The following is an 11,648-nucleotide window of genomic DNA, read 5'->3' as shown; positions in this document are numbered from 1 at the left end:
ACCACTGTACAGACACAAGAGCATTCAAAGTTGGCAAAGCTTAATATATATTTTATAGTAGACCATTAGCCATTTAAGAAAGTAGACCAACAGCGACTTTGAACTACAGAATAAAAGTATTACACTAATATATAAGTATTAAATTTTTTCCGTTCTTCGAAATTTACATGTTAACTTTACTTTTTATTTTAAAAGCATTACATTGTCTCTTTTTATGTTAGGCACGTATCTCTTTAAATTTTAAAAGGATAACAAAACATTTTATTTTCACATTAACTTATATCTAAAGAGGCCACTCTGATAATGAAAAAAATAGAAAGTATAAATACAATTTAGATAAGAGAAACGTCACACACACATGAAATTATTTTTAAAATAAATAAAATAAAAGAATTAGATGTCACTTTATTAAAATTTAGGAAGTTTACTATCATTTTATAAAAGTAAAAAGAAGTGTCATTCGTTTTTTAGAAACGCAAAGTAAATGTAATTTCCAGTTTTATTTGGAATACAAAATTATATGATAGACACTTTTATAACATTATTTTGATATCATTTTGTTGCAATTATTAAAAGAAAATAAAAGAAACCGTAATATCAATATATGATAATGAAGACTGAAATTATGTCTAAAACAAAAAAAATTAGAAAAAGAAAACATTCTATTTGGAATAGGCCTAATTAGGGATGTCAAAAATATCCTTTTGGATATTCATAAAATCTCTACTACTGAGGGGTAGTAAAGACAATGAATAACAAGTAATTTAATATCAATTTATAAATAAATCGAGACTGTTATTCGCAAAATATTAAAATAAAATTTATTTTATATTTTATTAGATTAAATTTAATTAAAATTAAAATTTAATTTATAATTAATTTAATTTACATATATTTTATATTCTTTTTGTAATTTTATTTTTTATCTTAAAAATCTATAAATTATTTTTTTTAGATATTGGCCGGTATTTTTTAAACGGATATCCGACAAATAAACGGGACAGGTAACGAATTGAATTTTTTGTTGCAGGTGAGTTTTTTAAAACTCGTGAGTATTTTTTAAACTGGTATCCGACAAATAAACGGGACAGGTAACAAGTTGAATTTTTTGTTGCGGGTCAAATAGCAGGTAGACACTATCCGTATCCAACCCGTTACCAATTTGACATTCAAACCCTTAAACCAGAGCTCTGGTAACAAAATGATGAAAACCCTATTTGAACAAAGGCTGAATTAGGATCTTTAGAATTAAAACCTCGTGGGAAATTTAGAAAATTAGTGACGATGTGGATTGAAAAGTGTTGAAAAATTCAAAGTTAGGAAAATTGTTAGAAACGTCGATATCTTGAGGTATATAATTTATATTAAGGTGATTCCGAATCAAGATGAAAGTACTCATTCTCAACGTCAATTTAGGCTAAAATATCACTCAATTTTGGTGAGTAGAAAATGAATTATGACCACGAGATGAATCTAGACAGAATATATTTTATGAATTCTGGTGAAGAAAGAACATGAAATGAACATGAAAGATGGAAGGAAATAATCACTCTTTCAAAGAGAGACAACTCACAAAGGATGTCAAAGTTCGTTGGTACAACCAAAGGATCCTTGAATCACTTAAAAACTTATAAGAATCACTCTCACTAAGATAAAAGAGTTACACTCTAATATTTCTGAATGAAACTCATATAGTTCCCTTGATAAAAAAATTTGCATCATAATTACAAAGATTCAATAAAGGAAAATACATTTCACTTAAGAGCATTACTTAAACCAAAAGACATAACCAACCATTCATAGAAACCATATTTGGTTTACTGACGGATTTTGAATTTTTTTAAGATAAAATAACTGATGTTGCTATTGAATCTTAAATCACGTTTGTTAGACATATGCTTACAACCTTTGCCTAGAAGCCCTAGACGTTCATTTCCTTCAAAAGTTATGTTTAACACTTTGTGCAAACAAGTGTAGAAGAAAAAACGTGGACATCAATTCATGAATTTGTGTGGGTGAGCAATTTACAATAAAACAATTTTCATAAATAACTACTAAAAGGAGAACACAACAAAAAAATCAAGGACAACAAAAGAGGCATTACGGTTAGAGTGAGAAACAGGGGAAAATAAACATGAATTTTCCCACTATAAGGTACTCAAAATCCAAAGAATTTGAATACAATCAAGGACACTACGATTTAATTCCAGAGCACAAGGGATTGAGAATTGTTCCCATAAAAGGGATATGAATATGACTTACCAGTCACACATTGCAAATTTCTTGAAGAATCTAATGCAGCCATTTCCGTTTGGCTTAGGATCAGACTTCATTTCCAAGACATTTGATTCGGAATTCATGGCCGCAATTTTGATATCATTTGCTTCACAAGGCATCGGCTTACTTTCAATATCATTTGGTATACATATTGCCTTAATTTCGATATTATTTGATTCACAATGCGGCGGCTCAATTTCTACATCATTCGATTCACAATTCGTCGGCCCACTTTCTATATCGTTCGATTCACCATACATCAGATAGACAGCCGTTTTCTTGACCACCAAGTCATGACCAAAAGTCACAAAAATCTCCACCTTGTCTCCACCTGCCAAATGTGATATTATCTCCTGCCAATCTTCATCATTAAATGAAATCACTGTTTCTTGCCTGTGTATCTGCAGGGTGCGCTTTGTGTAATTAGCAATTAAGACACTAGTAAGACATTCGGTGGGCTTGATTTCGGGGTTTGATAAATAAACAATACACAAAGTCATTCCCTTCATGCCACAGTCCTCCGGCACAGTGAAAAACACTGATTGTCCCTCACCTGTATGGGCCAACCAATAAGGTTTATTGTCAATTGGAAGTGAAACTTCACAAGCCTCATTGGTTACCAATCCCTGTAACATGAGAAAACAATCTTAGTCATTATGCAATGGACTCCTAACCCTGCAATAATTCTTTTATCATTCCAAAATTACAAAATGAGCATTTCTAATAAAAATAGAAATGAATTGTACAACTTTTTGGGGGAGGCAAATTATACTTTTAATTAAGCGGTTAATTGCCATATGGGAAGATTAAAAACTACAAGAGAAGGTGAATAATTCATGCTTTCATGTGTAAAATAATGATGCATATAATGAGGATTTAAGGTTACATTAGTGATAGTTAATTACTTTTCTACATTTAAAATTTTGTAATGGCACTAAAGACCATTAGTGGGAATTAGTGTGAAATTTAGAGGAGCTTATTATGATGATGGTCTATAGTAAAACATAATTTAACCTGTAGAAGGATGTGTATTAATAATGCAATGGCAGATATACTATGAATGAAGAAAATTCATCAAGCTTTAGTTTTAGTTCAGAGATATAAGAACCTAAATTTGATATCTTTTCCCATAACTCCCATTTTCTCATCCCAAACTCATGACTAAGTTTTTGAAATATTGAATGATATTCATATATGAGACTCGTCTTTTAACAAATATTTTTCTATACACAGAAACCTGAAGATCGAATCCCTGATCACTTATTGCATAAATTAAAACTCGGTAATGATAACTAATTCATACAGATTTGGTTAATAGTTTAGTTCTGTATATATATCAACAGCAGATCAATATGAATCTATAATGCATTTCTGTTTATGTCTCAGGAGATCTTTCAACTTTCTTTTACGTTCAATGAGAATCTAACAAATACTCATTGAATTTTCTTTTAGACGCATCATAAGGATTATTTCAGGTTCTCTTAATTAGTAGCTAAAATTGACGGTATAGTAGAGAAAGGTAAAATCTAGAGAAGGAATTAACCTTAGATATTTTATCGTTGAGAATATCAAAGTGTGCTTTGTAACTTCCAACTCCAATCAAAGATGACCTCAAGTGATGCCTTGAAATTCCTAATTCTGCAACATTTATAACATGTTCAACCAGAAAGGTTTCTACAAGTTTAGATAGTTGAGACTCTGTCTCATATCGCAGCAAAACACTTCGAAGATTTGGAAGGCTTCTAAGCATGGGTGCAAGTTCACCCAAAGTATTATTCTGTGTATTCATGGAAACCAGAGAACATGATGTGCCAGAATACGGACGAATAAATAACAGGGGATTCATTGTTGGTGACATCCAAGACTGGATGATAGAAGGAAAAACATTTCGTGCCAGTCCTTCAAATCCGCATAAGGATATATATCCAATGCTTTTCGAGCTTACTATTGAAACGGGGACCTGTTTCACAGCAGTATTATCAGCAATTAGAGTTGTCAAGGATTCCATCTGTGCTATATCTTCTTCCAATTTGTCAATCTTTGAACAACCAGAAAGGATAAATGTTTTCACAGATTTCAACTTGTATATCTCTTTGGGGAGATTGTTTAGGCTTGTACAATCCTTCAAATTTATCAATAAAATATTACAGAGATCACCAATGGATTTGTGTATCGCTAATAAACTTGGACAATCTTTGAGAATGAGCTGCTCAAGACTTGGTAGTCTAGAAAAGTCAGGGGTTTCTGTCAAGTACCTGGAGTGACTGAGATTAAGGACTTTTAGCCACTTCAAATCCTACAAGATTTTTTTTTTGACAAATATTAGAGAATAAAATAAAAAAATGAAATAGTAGCAAATAGAAACAATTACTATTTCTATTGTAATCAACCTATAACTTTTACAAGAAAAACATGTTATAAATACCTGGGATTGTTTCCAGACGAATCGAAGATGACTGTACTTTAAATCAATCGCAATTACATCATTCATACAAAAGCTGTTTGGCAGACAATTTGAAGGAAAGCCGTGCCAAGAGATCCATTTCAGTTGCTTAGAAAGGTACCCATAATTTCCATCAAGTTGTACATGATGGAGTTGCAACAGTCTCAATCTCTCCATTTTCTGGAAAGAATCGGCTTTGAAGCAATCTCTGCTGGTTAAATGCATTTTCAAAACCAATCCCTCAATATCTTCTGTCCCCTGTGATGTAAAGAGCAGAGGGAAATAAATCGAGAAACGTTTCTTGTTGGCCCAGCTGACCCTAACTACAGTTATATTGAACACGGCAAAGAAAACACTTTTAAAAGAAAATGAAAACCGTGCACAGGAAATGTACTTACAGTATTCTTTGTCAATACTTCAACTACTTCCTTTTGAAACCACAACCGACTGTGCTTCCCAGGTTCCTTTCTTGAGTTTTCACGAATTATCTCTCTTCCCATTTCTTGTAGCAAAGGATGCATTCCAAGTTTGTTGTTTTTTTCTACTTTTATGAGGCTACGTTCTATGAGAACCGGTATTCCAACGTCAGCACATAGTTCACAACCATTTAGTATTTCTGTGACATAACCTCTGTCTTTACCTATAAAGAAACAACATACATCAAGAAATATATCCTTCTCCATGTGATTGCTTAAACTATCAAAGCTTATTCTTAATTTCCGCTGAACCTCATCATTGGGAATTTTTTCTAGTATCGACAATACTCCTTCCCACACTTTCTTTGACGTCTTGTCAAATAAATAAGAACCAAGCACTTCAAGAGCCAGAGGTAGTCCTCCACAATAAGCAACAACGTTTCTTGAAAGCTCACTGAAGTCTTCTTTTGGTTTTGCATCTCCAAAACAATGAAAACTGAAAAGCTGAAGCGACTCTTCTTCATCCATTTTATCCATCCCATAAACATAATCAACGTCAAGTCTAGTAAGGAGACCAACATCTCTAGTTGTAATGATTATTACACTTCCTTGACCAATCCACTTACGATTTCCACAGACAGCTTTTAATTGGTTGTACTCATTCACATCATCAAGTACAATGAGTGCGGTTTTTCCATCAAGTCTGCTCTCGATCATAGTCGTCCCCATCCCAACGCTATGTATCTCCACCTTCGTTTTCAGAACATTTGAAAGAAGCTGTTCTTGCAAAGGAACATACCCTCTACCATGATTTTCACAAGTTTCTCTAATATTCTCAATGAAACTTTTATCCATGAATCTACGATGAATCTGATTGTAGACAGCTTTTGCAACGGTAGTTTTCCCCGATCCCCCCATACCCCAAATCCCTATCATACAGACTTGGGTGGAACGAGTTTCAATGAGTCCAATCACGTCTTGCGCACGGGATTCTAGTCCAACAGGGTATTCTGTAATAGACAAGACTTCGTAGTCCAGTAACTTCTGAACGCGGTCAACAATTTGTCTTACTAGTTCAGCTTCATTCCTTCAAGTTCAACAACAATTATAAAACACTCACTAACATATCCTTCATTCAGTCTCAAACCAAAGAAATTACGAAGGAGTCATTGGTTTACCTGAAATTTCTGACATCCCAACCAGAGATACCTGCAGCTTTGTTGAGTGCACGGCTCCACCGGGACAAGGCACGCTCCAGTTGTTCTCCTGAATAGGTTCTGCGTGCAGCTTCTTCCAACGATTTTCCAAAATCACCTTTCTGATGACGTACATCGGATGGGTCAATCTCGTAAAATACAGGGAGAACACTCTGGCCCTGGGTTTGGTTGCATTTGATGATTTGTTCAAGCTCATCAAGGCACCAAGTTGATTCAGTGTAGGTTTGGGAGAAAACAACGATCGCTATCTGAGATCCTTCTACTGCTCGCATGAGTTCTTGAAGCTGCATTCCTTTGACAAGATTCTCCTCGTCAAAGAAGGTGTTGACTCCAGCGTTTGAGAGAGCATAGTGGAGATGAGAAACGAACTTCCTGCGGGTGTCTTCTCCCCTGAAGTTGATGAACACGTCGTGAATCCGTTGGTGTTTCGCTTTCGAGAACGACGGCGAAGATGTGAAGTCCATCACACCAGTTCAGGTCAACCGTTGGAGAAGGGAACCCAATAATGCAGAAATGCTGAGAGAAGACCCAGAACTTTTTAGTCTTCTGAATGAATAGCTAAAATAGAATTTGGACAATTCTCTTTATGATATGCTTAGAATAGTAGAAAGAACTCTGACGTGAAAATACGAATACATTAGAAATAAAAATGAATATTTTATTATTTGATAGAGTAGAAATAAAAACTATAAAAAAAAAGTTGTGATATAATAGAAAATAAATAATTTAAATTGTATTTTATCTTTTACATGATTTTATATACTATAAAATATAAGGTTAGAATGGTCATTTCACATTTTAACTTATTGTATTTATCATATTCCATATCCTCCATCCTTCTATCAAACTAAGAGGTTTAATTTCTTTCATGTATACTTCATCAATAATCCCTAACTAACTCAAGTTAAGTTTACAAAATTTGAAGTTTTTTTGTATTAAATTACCTTGATACTTCCAATGATTTATCGTACTCGCTTTTTTTTTTTTTTTTTTGAACTGGTATTGTCAATGTAATTGACTTCACGTATAATAAGTTATAAAAACGACCTATACAATCTTATACCAATCAATATCAAAACAATTTAAATTTAAAATATAAATTACACATTAAAAATAAATAAGTAATAGAAATAGTTTTAGTAAACTAAAAGTACGATGAAACGAGTGTAGGCACTAATTGATCAAGAAATAATTTAAAATGATAACCATCCTTTTTATTTACGAGAATGTAAAATGTATTAAAATTAAAAAAATTATTTATGATGGACAAAGAATTGTAGAACAAAGGCCTCCTCATATCTAAAGCTCTGCTACTGAGAGTAGGTATGGCTGATTCATATATATTTAAGTCGTCAAAAATTATCCAATTTAAAAGGAGTGTGACAAATATTTTAAAAATGAAGAGGATTGGATTTAACAATTGTTTAGTGTATGTGTGGTTAATGGTAAATATACACTAATTAATATATATATATATATATATATATATATATATATATATATATATATATATATATATATATATATATATATATATATTCTCTGATTATTGGTTGAAGAGTAGGTAAACCTCATAAAATATGATTTCACAGAATTAAGTTATACTCAAAAATTTATTGATGATATTAAAATTATTCATAATTATATTGTATGACCGTACGGTAATGGAGATGGGCCGATTAGACAGGGTTAAAAGGACTGACAACTTCCAATTGCAAGTACCTTAAAATGTTGTCTCTAATTAGATTATTGATAAGTGTTAATCATAAGCTCATTTCGAAACTTATAAATAGAGGATAAAGATAAGAAGGTAGGAGATTACATTTATTGTGAATTTAAGATTTCACTATAACGTCCGTACGGTTTGGAGTTTGGACACCAAAGCTAAGGAAGGAATTTGACTAGGGATGCTACTATTTGTCCCTACCATCATGGAAACCCATATCTTAGAGCAGTTTGTCCCACCCAACTTCAAGGTGTATGATGGGACGACCGGTCCAAAGGAGCACCTCAAGATGTTCGTCAACCGGTTCATTTGGTAAACAAGCTGTGTAAAACAATGTCGCCAATCACGTTCACGGACACAAACTTCCAAGCGTCAGATCTTGATCAAGATGATCCGATAGTAATCATTATCAAAATAGTAAGATATGGGGTGAGCAAAGTGTTGATTGACCAAGTGAGTTCGGTCAACATCCTATACTGGAAGATTTTCCAACAGATGACCTGTCGGATGACTTTATTATTGTTCCCTACAATGAGCAGATCGTTAGGTGTCGGTCAGGACAACACTGAGAAAAGGGTCAGGTATCTTCTTGTGGACTAACACATCCTATAGTGTCTTGCTCGGATGATCATGTTTTAACGTGTTTGGTGCCATCATTTCAACGCACCATCTAGTTATGATGAAATGGGTGAACCACAAGACAGGCCAACTATTATTTATTGCGACAATGAATTGACAATAGCAATAGCGAAAGATCCAGTCCATCATCAAAGAACAAAACACATAGTTATTAAATATCATTTCATTCGAGATGAAGAGACAATTAAACAAATTTGACTTGAGTATTGTCCAACAGAAGACCGAATTGCAGGTTTTTTTGAAGGCATTACCACGACCAAGATTGGAACTGCTACGCACTATGCTTAGAGTTACCAAATTTGCTTTAATAACGAGTATTAAAGTGTAATGCAAATTCTAGAAGAATGTAGAAGCTCCTAAGATAGAAGAACTGAAATATAACACAAATTCTAGAATATTTTAGAAATGCCTAAGATAGGAAAAACAAAATCAAGAACATTCTACATAGGTAAAAATCTAGAACATTCCATATAAATTGTGGCTAGTTGATAACTTTTTGGCAAGTATACCAAATCATTCCAAGTAATACAATGAATAAGTAGAAGTATCGTCTCCCAAGGGACTTGTGCAACACATGACAATTCTTCCTTGTATAACTTAATTAGACATCAAAATGCACAAAAACTATTTTTGGTATTTTATCAAACAGTTGGTGTGCAAGGAATTTATATTTAAAAGAAACTTCGTTGGAATTGGGTTTCATGAATCATATGAATATACAACTCTGTTCAATATTTCATTACTTCATTCAAACATTCACATCAAGGGCATACTAGTCCTAATCCCTTAGCAACTAGTTCTAAATTAATATATTAAAATGATAATCCCTTAGTCAATTTAACATACAATTTGCATTAAGTCTGATGTTAAGAATGATCTTATTGAGTCTATTCCTAGATCCCAATCACTTAATGCTTTATTTACGTTCATGTTCAAAGTTACTTTCCAGTAATCAAAGACATTCAAATAACATTATATTTTCATACAATGATAATAAATTCAAGAAAGAGCATAGTATGCTAATTCATACAAATGATATTGAAAATTTTAAAAAGGTTGGTCTTTTGCGTCCGCTTCAAGACTGGATTACTAATCAACAAATCTTGGGAAAAACAACCACTTCTATATATAGAATAAAATATATAGAATCTAATTCTAGAATTTCATTGATTTTTTCACCTTATTCTTATACATAGAAAATTAGACTCAATATTTTTACTGCAATTTGAAATAATCATACTTTCTCTATCAGTAATAGAGTATGTATTCTATCAATTATATTCAATAAAAGTTGTTTTATTGCACTCATATAACTATCTGATTCAATTATTCAATCCAAATGCAAAAAGAATATAGATATATTCTTTATAGATTCTTTTTGTACTTTAAATATTAAATATAAGGAGAGGCTTATAGGAAAGAGTATCAAAAAATTTCTGTCTCAACGATATATTGAACAGGAAAATTACATCAGAATAAGTTCATTACATCCAATCCCAACGAAAAAGAAATTTAACTACTCCTAGTCATTTAAAACGTACACATTTGAAGCAATCCCTTGCAACAATGGTGTCTTGATGTCATGAAGTAGTCTCCGGAAGTTCCTGATGTTTTCGTTTCTTTCTTTTGTCCGGAACTTCTGTCCGAAGAAGATGTTTCTGTCGCTGTCACGTCTTTTAAAGCCACTTAAATCTATTAATTCGCTCAGCACACATGTACTGGTGCGCTATGCGAATTTTCTTAACTGATGCACTTTAACTGATGTTATTCGCTCAGTGCACAGGTACTGGTGTGCTATGCGAATTTCCTTCTTCTAGCAATGCGAATTTTGGCTTTCGCTTTGCGAAAATTGGCTGACAGAGTCTAAATAATACACCATTTTCTGTATAATATTTTATATAACAATCTACTACCTATTACAACTTTTCAATGAGGAACAACATGAATAATTACAAGATTGAGCTCATTTATAAGTATAAAAATAACTCTTTTTCACACTTATCACTAGTATGTTCTAGAATAATCTATAGGTTTATAAAAACCCATGTACTCTACCTTTTGAAGCAAGCCAACATCTACTACAACTAAGACAACTACAATACTTATTCCAACTACTACTTCCACATTCCACTATCTACACATTTTCTCTACATTTTACTATCTCTATATTTTCTCTATCCCATCAGTTATTCCTTTCACAAACTCAAAATACTAATAGTATTATACTAATATTGGACCAAAAGAGCATATAAATCGCAGAATTAAGATTCTCATCCGCATAACACCTTAAATACATCTCCAATGTCTTGTTTAAATTCTCAGTTGGCGATGATAAGTCGATCCCATTGACAAGATAGTTCCTTGAGACTTAAACAAGTGTTACTAGTAAGAACTAATAAAAACCTTATCCCTGTGACCCAATGGATTTTGGAATTCCATGAGCTTCGTTTTTTGGAAAAATCAAATTGCATTGTTGTGTAAACATTAGAAGGCGGAAAATGAGTAATAAAGTCACATGTGTCATAATAAACAACTTCATGTGATTCTAATAGGTGAGGTGAGGAAGACGAGAGGATAATCAAGAGGAGGAGGAAGTAGAGGGGCAGATGAATCTGCATCTACATGCTAGTAGCATCGCGGGAATGACTTCAAAAAATTGCCTAAAATTATGGGGATAATAACGGGAAAGAAGGTTATAGTTATGGTGGATTCGGGTGCCTGTCATAATATTTTGTCACCAAGTCTAGTTGAGTAGGTGAATATTCCAGTAGAAGAGACTAAGGGGTATTTTGTGGAGGTTAGGTCAAAGGTTGGGAGGCCAGGAGTTTGTATAGGAGTGGAGTTGCAGCTGCCCAATTTGAAGATAGTGCAGGATTTCTTTCTATTTGAATTGGTAGGGATGAAAGTAATTCTGGGATTTGAATGGCTTA

At 33.0% G+C, this 11,648-nt stretch overlaps 1 protein-coding gene across 2 annotated transcripts; it reads right to left on the bottom strand.

Moving 5' to 3' along the window:
* Window positions 1-1,981: 1,981 nt before the first annotated feature.
* LOC108347375 (disease resistance protein RUN1) lies at window positions 1,982-6,920 on the bottom strand. 2 transcript variants are annotated; one of them, XM_052868647.1, is made up of 6 exons: window positions 6,315-6,920; window positions 5,119-6,223; window positions 4,703-4,978; window positions 3,821-4,573; window positions 2,671-2,903; window positions 2,521-2,608 (listed from the first exon to the last, which is right to left on the bottom strand). In XM_052868647.1, the coding sequence occupies exons 1-6, from the start codon at window positions 6,815-6,817 to the stop codon at window positions 2,569-2,571; spliced, it is 2,910 nt and encodes a 969-aa protein (XP_052724607.1). In that variant the 5' UTR covers window positions 6,818-6,920; the 3' UTR covers window positions 2,521-2,568. The 2 variants fall into 2 exon arrangements, with proteins under 2 accessions (XP_017442061.1, XP_052724607.1); XM_017586572.2 differs by having other exon boundaries at window positions 1,982-2,903; window positions 6,315-6,918.
* Window positions 6,921-11,648: the final 4,728 nt, after the last annotated feature.

This window comes from Vigna angularis, chromosome 9 (assembly GCF_016808095.1).
Source record: "Vigna angularis cultivar LongXiaoDou No.4 chromosome 9, ASM1680809v1, whole genome shotgun sequence".
NCBI classification, from domain to species: domain Eukaryota; kingdom Viridiplantae; phylum Streptophyta; class Magnoliopsida; order Fabales; family Fabaceae; genus Vigna; species Vigna angularis.
The sequence above is the reverse complement of the archived record's forward strand: the minus strand, read 5'-3'. Positions and strand labels throughout refer to the sequence as shown.